The sequence below is a fragment of the Bos taurus genome, chromosome 7, assembly GCF_002263795.3.
Source record: "Bos taurus isolate L1 Dominette 01449 registration number 42190680 breed Hereford chromosome 7, ARS-UCD2.0, whole genome shotgun sequence".
In the NCBI taxonomy this organism is placed as follows: domain Eukaryota; kingdom Metazoa; phylum Chordata; class Mammalia; order Artiodactyla; family Bovidae; genus Bos; species Bos taurus.
The window spans coordinates 107,986,222-108,004,809 of record NC_037334.1 but is presented as its reverse complement, the minus strand read 5'-3'; the positions used below and the strand labels follow the sequence as shown (position 1 = coordinate 108,004,809).

Here is an 18,588-nt window from a genome sequence, read left to right as displayed (position 1 = left end):
ACGGCGGCAGGGCGGCCCTCCCCTTCCCAGGGCGCCTGCCTCTGCCCTCCGCGCGGTGACTCTCCTCAGACGTGATTCTCCTCAGACGGCTGACAGAGCGGCCCTCTCCCTCCCAGGGCGCCCGCCTCTGCCCTCCGCGCGGTGATTCTCCTCAGACGTGATTCTCAGACGGCCAGAGCGGCCCTCCCCTTCCCCAGGGCGCCTGCCTCTGCCCTCCCCTCAGTGACTCTCCTCAGACGGCTGCAGAGCGGCCCTCTCCCTCCCAGGACGCCTGCCTCTGCCCTCCGCGCGGTGACTCTCCTCAGACGTGATTCTCCTCAGACGGCTGCAGAGCGGTCCTCCCCTTCCCAGGGCGCCTGCCTCTCCGTCCGCACCCCCGGGGTGGGAGGACGCCCCGGGCCGCCTTACCTGCTCCCTCCTGACCTCCGAGGTGGACGGGCAGGAGGCCTCGGAGCTGTCCCCGGGCCCGTAGGACTCAGAGGGCTGTGGGTCACAGGCAGCCTCCGGCGCGCCCTCACCCTGAGAGCCCCGATGGCTCCTCTCCATGGCGGGCCTCCGCCGAGGGCCGGGCGAGGGCTCGCAGGAGGCACCTTCTCTCGGCCTCCCTGGAGCCGGCAGCCAGGGCAGGAACACGGGCTCTGCCGCTGGGCACTGTCTCCCCCTGTCGGCACGAAGTCTGACACTCAGCTCCCGGAGGAGAAGGACTCACACACGCCACGAAGGGAACGGATGTACTGGGCCACAGACTGTGAAGACCCACTATTTCAGAAACAAACCCACGCTGCAACTGACCTTTTTAAATAAAAATACCTTGTCTCCTCTCTATACAACCGGTAGAAGTCATCTGCTTTAGAAACTTGGATCTTGAGATCTCCAAGAACAGACCAAACTTTCAAGCACTCCTTGAAACAAAAATCTTGTAAAAAGCCTTCTTAAAAAGCCTTTCTCAACCCAGTATATTTTAATTGATTTCAAGAAGGGATAATTCTCCAATGCTTTATAATTCATCTGATTCAAAGAGAAAGAATCTAAATTATACACAAAAATAATCTTTAAGGTCTAAATAAAAACTAAAGATATCTGTACAGAAATGTGTTGAGCTTAACAATGTACAATGAGGGGAAAGGGCTGGAGAAGCAGTATCATGCTCAGGATACTTAAAATCACAAATGTTTAATTTGAAAATAAGGCTCCTGTTTTGTTACTCTGTTTTATACTAATTTGTTCACTGCTACATAAACCCTTGTTCTATTCATTCATTTCTTTAGAAGAAGGCACTGTGCTTCTACTAGATGCCAGATACCATATTCAGATACTGTGCTGAACATTCTTTAAAACAGGCCAAACTCCAAGAAACTTTTTTTTAAAACAAGTAAGAAAAAAAAGGAGAAAAGCAAGAGAAACCAATTACACAAAAGTCTTACTCAATAAAACTTTCCTAGCTCACAATTTTGACATAAAGTCTCTTTCTTTAAATCCTTTGCTTCCTTTTTCAATTCCATGCACTTAAAAAAAAAAAAAGAGGTATCTCCTGTATAATTTCCTCTACTTCTCAGTCTAAACACATACACATTTTGATTTTGCTGTTACAACAATCATTCATTTTTATATCATGTCCATTAGGGAAAAGCCTCATTTTATATTTTGAGAATAACTTAATAAAATGTTAGAATTAATGAATAATAATAATAGACAACATAGGATGGGGAGCCTTTTATGAGCCAGACCTTCTTTAAAACATCTAGGTAGATTATCTCAGCACAAGCTGGAATCAAGATTGCCAGGAGAAATATCAATAACCTCAGATACACAGATGACACCACCCTTATGGCAGAAAGCAAAGAGGAACTGAAGAGCATCTTGATGTGAGTAAAACAGGAAGAATGAAAATGCTGGCTTTAATCTCAATATTCAAAAAACTAAGATCATGGCATCCGGTCCCATCACTTCATGGTAAATAGATGGGAAACAGTGGAAAAAGTGACCAAATTTATTTTCTTGGGCTCCAAAATCACTGCAGATGGTGACTGCAGCCAGGAACTTAAAAGACGCTTGCTCCTTGGAAGAAAAGCTATGACTAACCTAGACAGCATATTAAAAAGCAGAGACATTGCTTTGCCAACAAAGGTCCATCTAGTCAGTTCAGTTCAGTCGCTCAGTCATGTCTGATTCTTTGCGACTCCATGAACCGCAGCACGCCAGGCCTTCCTGCGTATTACCACCTCCCAGAGTTCACCTAAACTCACGTCCATCAAGTCAGTGATACCATCCAGCCATCTCATCCTCTGTCCTCCCCTTCTCCTCCTGCCCCCAATCCCTCCCAGCATCAGGGTCTTTTCCAATGAGTCAACTCTTCGCATGAGGTGGCCAGAGTACTAGAGTTTCAGCTTTAGCATCATTCCTTCCAAAGAAATCCCAGGACTGATCTCCTTTAGGATGGACTGGTTGGATCTCCTTGCAGTCCAAGGGATTCTCAGGAGTCTTCTCCAACACCACAGTTCAAAAGCATCAATTCTTTGGTGCTCAGCTTTCTTCACAGTCCAACTCTCACATACATACATTACCACAGGAAAAACCATAGCCTTGACTAGACGGACCTTTGTTGGTAAAGTAGTGTCTCTGCTTTTGAATATGCTATCTAGGTTGGTCATAACTTTCCTTCCAAGGAGTAAGCGTCTTTTAATTTCATGGCTGCAATCACCATCTGCAGTGATTTTGGAGCCCCAAAAAAGTCTGACACTGTTTCCACTGTTTCCCCATCTATTTCCCATGAAGTGATGGGACCAGATGCCATGATCTTCGTTTTCTGAATGTTGAGCTTTAAGCCAACTTTTTCACTCTCCTCTTTCACTTTCATCAAGAGGCTTTTTAGTTCCTCTTCACTTTCTGCCATAAGGGTGGTGTCATCTGCATATCTGAGGTTATTGATATTTCTCCCAGCAATCTTGATTCCCAGTTTGTGCTTCTTCCAGCCCAGCATTTCTCATGATGTACTCTGCATATAACTTAAATAAACAGGGTGACAATATACAGCCTTGACATACTCCTTTTCCTAGTATGGTTTTTCCAGTAGTCATGTACGGATGTGAGAGTTAGATTATAAAGAAAGTTGAGTGCCGAAGAATTGACGCCTTTGAACTGTGGTGTTGGAGTAGACTCTTGAGAGTACCTTGGACTGCAAAGATATCTAATCAGTCCATCCTAAAGGAGATCGGTCCTGGGTGGTCATTGGAAGGACTGATGCTGAAGCTGAAACTCCAATACTTTGGCCACCTGATACGAAGAACTGACTCATTTGAAAAGACCCTGATGCTGGGAAAGATTGAGGGCAGGAAGAGAAGGGGACAACAGAGGATGAGATGGTTGGATGGCATCACAGACTCGATGGACATGAGTTTGGATGGACTCCGGGAGCTGGTGATGGACAGGGAGGCCTGGCGTGCTGTGATTCATGGGGTCGCAAAGAGTCAGACACAACTGAGTGACTGAACTAAACGGAAAGCTCACTTAATACCCCACGATAACGTTATGAGACAGGTTCTATCACAAACTTTAGGTTATATAAGAGAAAACTGAGGCATAGAAGTCATACAGCCTATATGGCTTGCCCTAAGTCATACAGCCAATATGCGGGTAACTCAGAATTCAAGTCCAAGCAACTCTACTTCAAAAATCTATAGAATTAACTTATACTCCACTTCTCAGGTTAAATCTCTACTCCAGCTCACTGAAAGTATTCTGTTGCCAAAACAGAGCCTCAAAGGATGTATTAGCAATTTATTAATTTTTTTTCTATATGCTGACACACTCAAGAAACAATGAATTTTGATTCTCAATTTTCTTTCCTTTGCCTCACGTTTTCCCTAGACCATTTTAAAAATATAATTTGTAGTTTTACACCTACAAAGATTTACTTGTATTTTCCTACCTTTCTTTATTTCCTGTAGGTTTTATTTATTGTTTCAATATTCACGGAGCATTTACAAGACGCTTGGCATATAAATTCACAGGCTCATAAAATCACAAAACTTTAAATCTTAAAACAATCTTGGAGATAAAATAAATCAAAATTAATGTTCACAGTCAAGGAATATAAGTCTAGAGAAGCTAGATTTCTTGCCTCTTGGTCTAGCACAGAAAAAAAGCTAATTCAGTTATTTCTCCTGTGATCATCTGTACCCATTACTTTTCATCTTCACAATTAGAAAAATTTTATGTCATCTAGATACTTCACTGGGCATCCCTGGTAGCTCAGCAGTAAAGAATCCCGCCTATCAATGCAGGAGACACAGGAGATGTGGGTTCAACCCCTGGGTCACGAAGATCCCCTGGAGAAGGAAAAGGCAACCCACTCCAGTACTCTTGCCTGGGAAATCCCATGGACAGAGGAGCCTGGAGGGCTACAGTCCATGGGGTCTCAAAAGAGTCAGACACGACTTAGCTGCCTAAACAACCACAACAAGAAACCTCACTAGGTAGTCCTTCAGGTCACTTCTAAAGATAACAAGCACAACGGATGCTGTATCAGTGTCCGAGGTCTGCTGTTAACAAAGCACTGCACACTGGGCGGCTTAAAGGGAAAGAAATCTACTTCCTCACAATTCTAGAGTCTGTAAGTCTGAAATCAAGGTTCTGACAAGATCATGCTCCGCAAAACCTCCAAGGAAGTAGCCTTCCTTGCTCTTGCAATCTTCTGCTTGTAGCAGCGTAACTCCTACGTCTGCCCCCATCTTCACGTGACTACATGTCCTGTATGTCAGTCTATCTGCTCTCAAGGGCACCAGTCATACTGAATCAGAGCCTACTCCAATAACCTCATCTTAACTTGAGTACATCTACAGACACTATCGGAGAAGGCAATGGCACCCCACTCCAGTATTCTTGCTTGGAAAATCCCATGGACGGAGGAGCCCGGTAGAATGCAGTCCATGGGGTCGCTAAGAGTCAGACACGACTGAGCAACTTCACTTTCACCTTTCACTTTCATGCATTGGAGAAGGAAATGGCAACCCTCTCCCGTGTTCTTGCCTGGAGAATCCCATGGATGGCTGAGCCTGGGGGGCTGCCGTCTATGGGGTCGCACAGAGTCGGACACGACTGAAGCGACTTAGCAGCAGCAGCAACAGACACTATTTCCAGTTAAAGCCATATTCACAAGAACCGGGTGTTGGGATTTCAACGTATCTTTTTGAGGAAACAATTCAACCTGTAACAGGTAGGATTCTTAATAGCTATGTACGTTGATACCATTCTAATGGCAGAAAGTGAAGAGGAACTAAAGAGCTTCCTGATGAGGGTGAAAGATGAGAGTGAGAAAGCTGGCTTAAAACTCAACATTCAAAAAACTAAGATCATGACAGCCAGTCCTGGAAGCAATGATAGATTTTATTTCCCTTGGCTCCAAAATCACTGCAGATGGTGACTTCAGCCAGGAAATTATAAGACACTTGCTCCTTGGAAGAAAATCTATGACAAACCTCGACAGCATATTTAAAAAACAGAGATATCACTTTGCCGACAAAGGTCTGTATGGTCAAAGTCACAGTTTTTCCAGTGGTCATGTATGGATGTGAGAGTTAGACCATAATTCTTCAGTTGAAGCTGGAGAATTCATGCTTTTGAACTGTGGTGCTGGAGAAGATTCTTGACAGTCCCTTGGACTGCAAGGAGATCCAACCAGTTAATCTTGACAGAAATCAACCCTGAATATTCACTGGAAGCCTTGATGCTAAAGCTGAAGCTCTAATGCTTTTGGCTAACTGATGCAAAGAGCTGACTCATTGGAAAAAGACTCTGACACTGAGAAAGACTGAGGGCAGGAGGAAAAGGGGGTGGCAGAGGATGAGATGGTTAAACAGCATCACCAACTAAATGGACATGAATTTGAGCAAACCCTGGGAGATAGTGAGGGACACGGAAGCCTGGCATGCTGCAGTCCATAGCGTCACAGAGTTGGACATGACTGAACAACTGAACAACAACACCTTGATTTTTACATTTTCCAGTTAAAGAAATACCTATTTATTCCTACCTTCTGATTTCTGAGTTTAAACCTTTTGTTGGGCCAATGCTAAAAGTATATTTCCTACCCAGTGGTGACTTAATATGTAGTAATCTTTAGTAAAGAACATTGCCAAGTCTTTCCTAAAACCTAAGTAGATGATTTTCTGTTCTCTATTACTTTCATAAAAAAGAACTCTAAGAATTATCAGTTAGGCATGATTCCTTCCTTAGAAACTATTCCCTTTCCCCTAGAATATTTTTTTACTTAAATATTTGATGATTCTATTTATTATTATGAATTCTAACAACCTGCCCAATATTCAAAAAATATTTACTAAGTCTCCTCTATTTGCCAAGTACTGCTCAAGGCCATGGAATTCACAGTAACAAATTCAGTAACAATTCACAGTGAACAAAATGAAAGTGCCTATCTTTGTGGAGCTACAGTTTGGGGGTCTAGCAGGGACTATAGGGAAGACAATAGACACCGAAATCAGAGATTCGTATATAATGAAATTCCATAGCTAAATGAATTAGCTATTTAACATATAAATACACATTTTAAAGTATTTAATGCATAGAAAGGCAAAGAAGAAACCTATGCGTGCATGCTAAGTCACTTCAGTCATGCCTGACTCTTTGCGTTACAGCCCACCAGGCTCCTCTGTCCATGGGATTCTCCAGGCAAGAATACTGGAGTGGATCACCATGCCCTCCTCCAGGGGATCTTCCTGACCCAGGAATCAAACCTGACTCTCTTATGTCTCCTGCACTGGCAGGCGGTCTCTTTACCACTAGTGCCATCTGGGGGCTTCCCTGGTGGCTCAGCTGGTAAAGAATCCGCCTGCAAGGCGGGAGACCTGGGTTCGATCCCTGGGATGCAAAGATCCCCTGGAGAAGGGAAAGGCAACCCATTCCAGCATTCTGACTGGAGGATCCCATGGACTGTAGAGTCCATGGGGTCCCAAAGAGTTGGACACAACTGAATGTCACCTGGAAAGCCCTAGAAAAAACCTACCATATAGTAAACATTAGCCAAGAGAATAGTAGTAGCAGCAGCAAAGATACTAGAAGTGCCACGTAAGAAATGGAAAAGCATGACAAGATAATCACGGCAAGGTGCAGCGAGGCCGTCAAAGAGCCTATTACACCTAGAGTAGTCAGAGCGCTGTCTCAGAATGACATTTGAGTTGAAATGATGAAAAGAGTTCTTCCTCTAAAGAGGGAGGAAACAGAAAGACCCTGAGATGGGAGGCAGCGTGACCTGATCAAAGGACAAATAAAATCGGGAAGGCCAGACAGCAGGGGGTGAGAAGGGGTGGGCAGCTCTGCTCAGCGGAGGTAGGCAGGGACGTGCTCGTGCAGTTTCAGCTGTGCTGAGAAGCCTCGTTCTAATTACACTAGGGTGCCCCTGGAGCATATACGCAGGAGAGACACAAGACCACAAGGAGGGTGCTCAGCCACACCACGGGAAACAGAAGCGTGGGAGGCAAGGACACAGGAGCAGGCCAGGCTGCAACTTACAGAGGGCTTTCTCAGGGTGACCGCAGGGAAGGAGCTGACGAGACGTCAGATCTGGGGGGTATTTTGGAGGCAACACCATGAGAACTTACAGACGGAATGGATATGAGATTTCTGAAAGTGTGAACACAAGGGTGACGCCCACGATTTTCTGCTTTAGCAGCTGATTAAAGGTGACACCATTTACTAAGAAGTGGAATACTGTGAGAGTGGCAGGTTTGAGGGTTTTGACCAATAAAATATGACATTGTCAGTCCAAATATGAATGAAATGATCAAATTCTAAGTCAGTCTCTTAAACAAAGTTCACTTTAAGTACGTCTTCTTTAGGCAAATAACTGTCACCCATTATATAATACCAGAAATAACAAAGAATTTTAAATGATATGAATAACCAAAGCACTATTTTCACATATTCAAGAACCAGCTGGCAGGGTGATGACTTTTGGTAGGCATGCTAAAAATAGAAAACCTTCACATATAAATTTCAAAACCGTATGCATTTATATTATTTTTAAAACGTAAGGTTAAAAAATAGCTCAATTTCAGAAATTTGGTTTCTCTGACACTGAGCTCCACCTGCTGGTAACTTATCTTTAGGTATTACACTACAAAAAAAATTTTTTTTAAGTTTATGTAGAATATAGCTTCCAACATGAATAAACTGAAAAATCACATTTAGAATACATCAGTTCAGTTCAGTCGCTCAGTCGTGTCCGACTCTACGACCCTGTGAATCGCAGCACGCCAGGCCTCCCTGTCCATCACCAACTCCTGGAGTTCACTCAGACTCATGTACATGGAGTCAGTGATGCCATCCAGCCATCTCACCCTCTGTCATCCCCTTTTTCTCCTGCCCCCAATCCCTCCCAGCATCAGGGTCTTTTCCAATGAGTCAACTCTTCGCATGAGGTGGCCAAAGTACTGGAGTTTCAGCTTTAGCATCATTCCTTCCAAAGAAATCCCAGGGCTGATCTCCTTCAGAATGGACTGGTTGGATCTCCTTGCAGTCCAAGGGACTCTCAAGAGTCTTCTCCAACACCACAGTTCAAAAGCATCAATTCTTCGGCGCTCAGCCTTCTTCACAGTCCAACTCTCACATCCATACGTGACCACTGGAAAAACCATAGCCTTGACTAGACAGATGTTTGTTGGCAAAGTAATGTCTCTGCTTTTGAATATGCTATCTAGGTTGTTCATAACTTTCCTTCCAAGGAGTAAGCGTCTTTTAATTTCATGGCTGCAGTCACCATCTGCAGTGATTTTGGAGCCCCAAAAATAAAGTCTGACACTGTTTCCACTGTTTCCCCATCTATTTCCCTTAGAATACATCATGGTAACTTTTTCTCTCTTTATAGCTACCTTTTATTAGCTATATGCCAGGTACTGTGCTAAGCATTTTTTAAAACATTACCTCATTAATTTTCAAAACAATCCTATGAGATTTCTATGACTTGGTACATTTTACAAGTAAGAATATTTACCTCAGAAAGGCTGTGTGACTTCGCATATGGTCATATCTTTAACAGCATAGACAGGATCTGAACTAAACTCTCTCTGACTACAAGTCTGCTGGCTTTGTAAACCGGCGACAACGCTGAGAATTTAGACAGAAAATTCTGAGCTTGAATCTGCCACTTTGATTCTGATCAAATTCCTTAATCTCTCCAAGTTACAATGTTCTCATCTGTAAGGCAGGAATCACTGCTTCCTTGGAGGTTGCTTGCCAGTGACAATATTTTATGTCTAGCATGCAGTTTCTTTTGGTAATTCTACTGAATGAACATATTAGAGCAACCTAACGTACGAGGCTTTAATTGGCCAAATGTCAATGAGTCAAATCCACTGTCTCTAAAAGAATAATCTTTTAGGAAATTTTAAATTTTGAATTGTAATAGACAGTGAAAAAATCTGTCCAGAAAAATCCTCCAAGATGGAACATTTTAAATAACAGCAAGATTTTCAGAATTCTTTACTTATCTTTAAAATCTATAGAGTGATTATACATAAAGCCAATAAAAAAAATCTACCAAGTTAAATTAAGAATGATCACCTTGTAAACAGTGAGATAAACAGTGAGACATCAATTTATCTTGAACATTGCAAGTAAAAATTGAAGTTTAATGTTGACAATTTCCTTTTAAATCATTAGTAATAGTTTCTAGCCCTTGAAGGACAAGCTTTAGATAATTTTATGGGAGCTTTGTTTTCACAAACATATCAAAATTATTTTAAACATATAAAATGTTTCCAATAACTTTCAAAGAATATATAGGTCTTCAACAATTTTTAAACATAAGCTAATTTACTAGTAAATCCTTCTAACCTTGCAGATCTACCTGCAAACAAGTATAGGATACCTGCAGCTGAAAACTTTTTCCAGGGAAAATAATCACTCACTGCATAAGCTAACTGCAGCTGAGAAAAATGGTACTAAGAATCATCAGAAGTACATACAGCTCATGAATTATTCTAAACCGAGATTATATTCCTGGATAGACTCAATTTACAGACAGCTGTATTTTTAAACATCCATGGACTGTTTCTGATGTTATGGCCTCTACTTCCATGAGGGATTCTAGATTCTGAAAGAGATGGCCTTATGAATCTCTTTCCAGTGTGAGCTGCAGTGATATCGTCAAGGGCACTGTCACGGCAGAAGTCAATGTTAAAGCCTCCAGAAGAAATTCTATTACAGCTAAATACAGCAAAAAGCTCTGCTTCTCTTGCAATGTGACATGCTTTCTTTTATGTAACAGTAACTACCAACTTTATCTTCTTTTCCATTTTGGCCTTTGGGAAGCTTAGAGACAAAATAATGGCTCTACTGTAGTGACCAAGCATGTTATAAGCTACATAGTGTTTCCTCCCGTCTTCATACCGCTGTTACAGCCTCCCTTTTTTCTGGTTCTGGTTTTATTTTTTATTTATATTTTTCTGAGTATCATTATCACTAGCTACCTCCGATACTCTGAGGACTAGGCAGGAAGTAAGTGAGAGGTGACACAAGTGTATAAACGAGTAAATCTGAAATGTAGACGAAAAGCCTGGAATGTGAAGATTATAAATTCCCAAAGCTCACAGTCTTTTCGGTAAACAACTTAAAACAAAACCTGGTTATCTAATGTTGGTGACATCACTGTCTCTGCAATTTTCAGACCCCTAGACACAGCCATTCTACCAGGCTGCCGTTTTTAGAAGTGACACAGCTGAAGCTTCCAGCAACGGCTCTTTTTCACTTCCTGTCAATCGGCTGAGGAACTCTGCGGAAACAGGAGAGGACACAGGAAGACTTCCTCGTGTTCTTTGCTTTTCAGCATTCTAATCCCCAGTCACACTGTACAGCCACCGAGCAAGAAGTCAAGCTGTCTCTGACTCTGACGCTGCGAGACAGGAAAGAGGCAACATCCCTAAAAACCATCCAAGAAGTTCTACAAGGAATGGCAAACAAAAGCTAAATTAGGCTTTCAAATTCCTATGGAAAACAACAGACCAGCGTTCTCTTCACAGCATGGCTAGGCCATGCTTGTTTTACTCCTCACATACCAAGTATCTTAAGTATCTACACAAATTATTTCATCACTTTAAAAGCACGGTCTGTATTTCAAAATAGATATAATTTAATTCCTCAGCACAATTTTCAAATTATAACATGCAACCACTAAATTGAGACCTCTAAATTGGATGCTGTCGTGAAACGCTAGAAAGTACAAAGGCACTTTGCCTTGGTGAGTTAAACAGTGGAGACAAGAATCAACGTGCTCGTACCGACAGCATATCTACATCTCTAGGTACATCAGTAAAAAACAAGAAACCTCAAGGGTCTTCATTATTACCAAAAGAGCCTGGCAAAGAACCCTTCTGATTAAATACATTTTTAATATATTAAGACAATTATACAAATAAAAGGTGATATAAAATACTCACGGCATCATATCAGAAAACACTGCCTGATCAACATGTAGGGTCCCATGATCAATTTGTTTTTATTAGTTGTAAACTCAGGAATTAAATTATTGAAAGCATGATCAAATGTGATATAAACTATGGCTACAGAAAAAGTCTATGCATTTTCTATTATGCACAAATGGAGGACAACAAAGGATCTCAGTGAGAATTCTCACATTGATTTGAATTTCCTCTTATGTCATCCAACCATGAGTGAACATAAAGACTTATCCCACAGTCTTCTTTGCTAATAATTTACCTGCATTGGAGACTAATACACGCAAAGACTATAACTATTTTATAAATAACAAAAATGAAAAAGGCTCACAATATCAAAAGTATAGGTATCTGTAACAACTACACACTATTAACATAAGCTATCTCAAATACCCATGATATAAGAAATAGCAAATCAAAGCAGCCATAGGTATAATGGAACTCTATTCTCACTCATACCCTGTACCAATAAATTACATATTTCTCTATGGGGGAACTAATTATTTGGAACTAAATTATTTCTGTTTGTGGGTAAACATTAAAATTTTCCATTTTATTTTTTCTTATTAAATACCATCCAATAAAAACCTTTGGGAATCACTCATTATAATTTGGCTCTTGACATAAAACTTGAAAATATAAGAATGAATATTGGAACCACAAATTGTATCCATATATTAGATATTTCTGAGCTACAAAGTAAAAATTTTGACACCCTTAGCTTGGTTCAATAAATATTTTTGTTTTATTTTCAATTAGTGCACGGTCCTCTGCCATCTCCTTTTTCTGAGTCCCCTTCTAGTCTTTCCTTTAGTTACCTCTTATTTCTGTATTGTTTCCCTCCTGTTCTTTACCTGCCATCTTCTTTGCCCTTCTTGTCTTCCTTCCCTCACCAACCTGATCCTGTTTGACCAACCCTGCTCTTAGTCCTTCGCTCACTGGCCTCTGAACCCACCGCCGCTCGCCTTTCTGGCCCACCTACCCCACATGCTCCTTGCTCTCGCTAAGCCCATGTGTTTCCACCTGCAGCCCTCTACCATTTCTGGTTATATCACAGAAAAAGAGGTCAGTTCTCCTTTCCAAAATTTTAAGACCTTTTCCTTTAGCTTTCTCCTCTATCCTAATTTTTTCCCCACCTTTCTCAACCTAAATTACTTCTGAAAAAGGAAAGGGACAGGCCTAAGGACAAAATTATGAAAGAAACTAAATTCATCTCCAGCAATTTCTGAGTTTCCTTTCTAACACCAACACCCACTCTCTAGCTTAGCTATCTATATTAGGACTTCATTCAAAGGGTCTTTTTCCATGCTAGCACTGCCCACATTCAGGGTGACTGCCACTCTGTTTAGTCCCCCAAGCCTTGATTTGAGGTACATTTTATTATCTCACAATGCTTAATATGCTACTTTCACAAGGGGCATTCAGAACTTTAAAAGAGCTCTATATGGACTCTGTGGGAGAGGGAGAGGGTGGGAAGATCTGGGAGAATGGCATTGAAACATGTAAAATATCATGTATGAAACGAGATGCCAGTCCAGGTTCGATGCATGATACTGGATGCTTGGGGCTAGTGCACTGGGACGACCCAGAGGGATGGTATGGGGAGGGAGGAGGGAGGAGGGTTCAGGATGGGGAACACATGTATACCTGTGGTGGATTCATTTTGATATTTGGCAAAACTAATACAATTATGTAAAGCTTAAAAATAAAATAAAATTTAAAAAATTTAAAAAAAGAGCTCTATAAGACAAAATTCTTTGCCCAATAGTCCTCAAACTTTTTTCAACCCCAAAACACTCTGAAGGATGCAACACTCTCACAGCAAGCACTACAGTTAATTATGGCTTGTTTGCAAAAGAGAAAGGAAGGGAGAAATGTTGTCCATGAAAGAAACACTCAAGTTTCAAAATGAAGGCAGATGAAAGGATCTGAATTTGTTTATCTTCTCCTGTAGCCCCTGTAACATCTGCTGCTGCTGCTAAGTCGCTTCAGTCATGTCCAACTCTGTGCGACCCCATAGACAGCAGCCCACCAGGCTCCCCCATCCCTGGGATTCTCCAGGCAAGAACACTGGAGTGGGTTGCCATTTCCTTCTCCAACGCATGAAAGTGAAAAGTGAAAGTGAAGTTGCTCAGTCGTGTCCGACTCTGTGCGACCCCATGGACTGCAGCCCACCAGGCTCCTCCACCCATGGGATTTTCCAGGCAAGAGTACTGGAGTGGGGTGCCGTTGCCTTCTCCGCCTCTAACATTTACCACACAGTAAATACACAGCAGGAGTATAAATGATTTCTTTCTGATAGAGTTATCTCTCCTTCCAAGGATTAAATGATTTTTAAGCAATTCTGAGAATGTATCTGCAAGAATTAGACTCTACTCTAAAAGATCTCTAGATATATTCTGACAGAGAAAATCTTCCTTAGTTCAAGATTTTATCATTTGCCTGGAATTTGCAATAAAACAATGATTTTAAAAATGAACACTTGAATCTTAATCTTTTAAATATTAATACTAAGTAATAATTTTCTACAGAATACTATAACAAAAGAGAAAATTTATTAGGATTTAAAATTCTATCATTAGGTACCAAATGAAGCAATCAATCATAATATTCACATGTCGTCTTTATTAAACCTTTCAATTAAATTAAAGAAATTAATATGTCATAAAATAATTTTCAAAATTTAAGATGTAAGGCTTTGGAGATAAAAATATATGAATTCCTTACCACATGCAAGGTCAACTGTCTGCCTATAATTCAAATCAAAAGATGATATATTCTCAGATGAATTTCAAGACGAATACTATTCAACTTAATACAGGAATTAGCAAATAAGTTGTAGAGACGGAAATAACTTTTTTCAGGTTGAGGAAATTAGATAATTTTTAAAATTTAAAAGAATGTCCTAAACATGACATGTAAAAGTTCATATGCCAAGTAGTTGCTTTGACTGACCTATTTTTAATGGGTGCAAAAAAACACAAGACCATTAATGTATTATGGAAAAAATACATAATGTATTATGTATTCATATCAATAGAAACTATTAGCAATTTTATTATTCACAATTATTATAACAAATTAGTCATGTACTTAAAAGTCTTTTTTGTTCTTCATATGATGAGATCTCTCCTCTGTCTTTACAATTAATGTATCTGTATTAAACTACCATAAGATAGTTTAGTTTTTTTTAATTTTAAATAATAGAGAATGTCAGTTAACACTACTTCTATAAGTAAACAGTCCAAAAAATACACAAAAATGAAATCTAATTAGTGTATGAATAATGAAATTGTCAATAAATTAAAATCTGTATTAATTTAAACTTTTTGTGTGAATCTGCATATTGCACTTAACTTCTCTGCTTTTATTTTTTATCTTTGTCTTGAGTAATATTTCAGTATTCCTAATTTCCTTGGACAAGTAGATATGGGGGTCATAAGTTAACGTTTAAATCACGACAGAAGGAAAAAAAACCCACAGATAACATAACTACAAAGAACAGAAGGCCTTGGGGTAAAGGCAAAAATCTGAGGAATATTAACGACCAGTTTCATCATAGCCCTTAACTCTGATGTTTTCTTGTTAATCAATTGTTCATTACAACTTTCTGCCTGCTGAATGTAGATTTTTCAGTACGGAGACTTTGTTTTACTTTAGGATGTCTCCATCCATGGCACACAATAAATACTCATGCAAGTTGTTTGACTGTGTTTACTAAGAAGGCAAAGGCAGGAAGAGGAGAAACAGGGACAAAAGTGCAAGACACAGAAGAAAAGAGGAAAACGAGAAAGGGAGGGAAGAAGGAAAAGAAAGGGGACAAAAACCGACTGTGCGCTGAACACCTTCCTTCCTAACTCCATCCAGAGCTCTATAAAGTGCCTTTGCCGACAATCCTATGAAGGGCATGTTACTAACCGCATTTTACAGATGAAATTGACCTAAGGTGGGGGGAGGCAGAAATCTACTTAAACACAATGAAAATCATGCCAGTTTGACTCAAGTTTCCACATCTTTCTCTGCCCTTTGTGCTACATGGAAAGTCGCTCAGTCGTGCCCGACTCTGTGCAACCCCATGGACTGCAGCCCGCCAGGCTCCTCCGTCCAGGGGATTTTCCAGGCAAGGATACTGGAGTGGGGTGCCATGCCCTTCTCCAGGGGATCTTCCCGACCCAGGGACTGAGCCTCTGTCTCCTGCAGCAGCAGGCGGATTCTATACCACTCGTGCCAGCTGGGAAGCTGCTGGGAACATGGGGTGCAGGCTACCTTTCCAAGTTAGTGTTTTCATGTCCTTTGATTCCGAATAAATACACAGAAATGGAATTACTGAATTATGTGGCAGTTCTATTTTTAATTTTTTGAGGAACCTCCATACCGTTATCCACAGGGGCTGAACCAATTAATATTCCCACCCACAGTGCCAAAGCATTCCTGCCCATTCACATCCTTGCCAAACACTGTTATCTATTGTTCTTTTGATAAGGGCCATTCTGATCAGAGTAAGGTAATATATCACTGTAGTTTTGATTGGTGGTTCCCCTGTGGTTAGAATATTCGTTAAGGAATCTTGACCTGAATCATTTGGAAAAATCAACAAATTTTTTATAATGTAATCATTATCACCTCCTAACATCTTTGTTTTATAAATTAAAAATCTGTCCATCAATTACATAAAGCATGTATCTCTAAATACTCTTTAAGTATCAGATCCACTGGAGAATCTAATAATTTAATAAACTAGAGAGCTACTAAAAGATGAGCATTATAAAAATCTATGCCAAAGGGAAGCTGAAAGCAAGAATGTATTCATCTATAAGACTGAAACACTAATGTCAATATTAATATAGTAATTAATATCCATAACTTACATTGTTCTCAGATTAAGAAACTTTTAAATTATTTTAAAGTAAAATCTAAACCTATATAAACTGCACAAAACCCTCTAAAATGGATCTTACATATAATCTCCATTTATATACATAGAAAAAGTATAGGATTTCACCAAAACTGTCTTAATAACAAAATATTATAAACCATGTACACATGTCATTCTTTGCTCAGAATCTTATGTCCCTGAGTCAGCATCACAGTGCTCACCATGGTCTGTGCGGCTGTGTGATCTGAACACTGGCCGTTTCCCCGACCCTCCCCTGCTTCATCCGGCTCCAAGCTCATGGCCGTCCTGGGTGCTCCACCAACACAAGAAGCAAACTCCTGCCCCAGAGCCTTCCCGCGGCTTTTCCCACCGCCTGAAATATCCTCACCCCAGGCAATCCCACCGTTTGCTCCTTCGTCATTTCAGATCTCTGTGTAAACACCTTGATCAGTGAAGCCATATTCGACCACCATCCATATAAAACACCTCCCAGCACCCTCTTCTTCCTTCCCGCTTCATTTTTCTCCAAAGAACTTACCACCACCTGACACTATATACATGTATATAAATTTACTGTCTGTCTCCTTCATACCCTCTTCTTCCATTGTTTTATTTTCTCCAAAGAACTTACCACCACCTGACTACATGTGTGCGTGTGTGTGTGTGTGTGTGTATACACACACATATAGAAATATAAATTTACTGTCTGTCTGCTTCAGTTAAGAGTGCAAGGTCCATGAGAACAAAAAAAAGTTTATTTTGTTCACTACTGCATCCTCAGAACTTAGAGTGGTACCTGATAGCTGACATGAAATAAATACTTATTTGTTGAACAAATAAATGAAAAAAAGAAGTATATATTCACTGTTGTAAATGATACTTAAAATATATTGAGCAGAAAAGTAAACAGTATTGTTATATGCTTTACCATTTATGTCAAAAGAGCAGAAAACATGTGGTATAAATTCATGTTTATATCTGCATACAATGCTTCTGGAAAGTTACCTCTGAGGTAGGGAACTGAGGACTCACAAAAGGACACTTAGACCCCCGTGCGCGCATATGTTCTACATATTCAGAGAAATTAATTACAATGTTTGCCTTCATAAATAAGAAATACAAACGATAATCCAACAGAAATATCTATAATTCATAATTAAGAACTCAGTAAGTATCTAACAAATTAATTTAAATGTGAACTAAGGTACATTATTAGAAAAAGAAATGAAGTAGAAACGTGTTTTAACACTATTTCATAAAACATAAAATACATAATCTCATTTCAGTGTCACAGAAATCCTGGCAGACAAGTTGGGTACACATTTGCTCCTTCTATGGGAAGAAAAACCAACTCAGAAAGGTTAAGTAGCCTCCCAAGAGCCCCACAACCGAGGCAAAGCTCAGCTCAGGTCTCCTGGTCTCAGTCTGGCACTTTGCTCAGCACATTTGACAGTAAAGCTTGGAATTAACATTTAACTTCTATGTTTAACGAAAGAAAATGTACCTGATGATGAAAACAGATAAAGCTGCAATAATGTTGTCAATATGAAATCTCAATTGACAGCATTCCAATTCAGGGACTAACTATAAAAACTGGAAATACATTGAACACTGTGCTAAAACAAATTATCACTGAATTGTAACGGCAGATAATATTTAGTCAACAAACAAGATATTTTGTTGGTTGAAACGTAACAAAACAGGATTTTACTGACAGTGCTGTTCAATTAAGCATAAATCAATAAAATACATAGAGAAGATAAATTTATATTGTGCATTACGCTAGTAAAAGGGCTTAAAGTGTACAACTTCAGAAACATCAAAGTAAAGGCAATTATCTTACAGTATAGCTAAAAACATTTAAAAAGAACTCATTCCATGGTGCCATCCATTCTAGCTATATTTGACATATAAAGGAGATTGAACAAAAATCATTATATTTGGCCTAATGTACACACTGCTATAAAGTAAGATAATTAGATTACTCTGGAATAAAAAGGAAGTGCAATTCCTCAATTCAACAGACACTGGTTGAAAATTTATCATGTTTTACAACTAGAGAGCTAAAAACAATCATGTAATACTTTTTAACAGATTGAGAGAGAAAGCAAGAGAGTCAAGTCAGGCAATGTTTAGTCAGGGACTAGAAATCTTGGTATTGCCATCATTATCCAAGGGCAGCCAACAAAGAGTTTACCCTTATACTCTGCCCCAAAAGGCAGATTCTTCTGCCTGCAGAGCTAA

The 18,588-nt window shown here is 40.1% G+C and overlaps 1 protein-coding gene across 4 annotated transcripts in view; it reads right to left on the bottom strand.

Annotated features, from left to right (window-relative positions):
• The window catches only part of FER (FER tyrosine kinase), a 457,173-nt gene that overhangs the window by 279,577 nt on the left and 159,008 nt on the right, over nucleotides 1–18,588 (bottom strand). The window contains exon 1 of one of the 4 annotated variants that reach the window (XM_024994410.2): nucleotides 409–2,295. The exons of the other annotated variants lie outside the window; for them this stretch is intronic. Within the exon in view, the coding sequence (XP_024850178.1) occupies nucleotides 409–546 (138 nt within the window). The 5' untranslated portion in view covers nucleotides 547–2,295. Of the gene's footprint in view, nucleotides 1–408; nucleotides 2,296–18,588 lie in introns of those variants that run through there. 4 annotated transcript variants of the gene reach the window in all.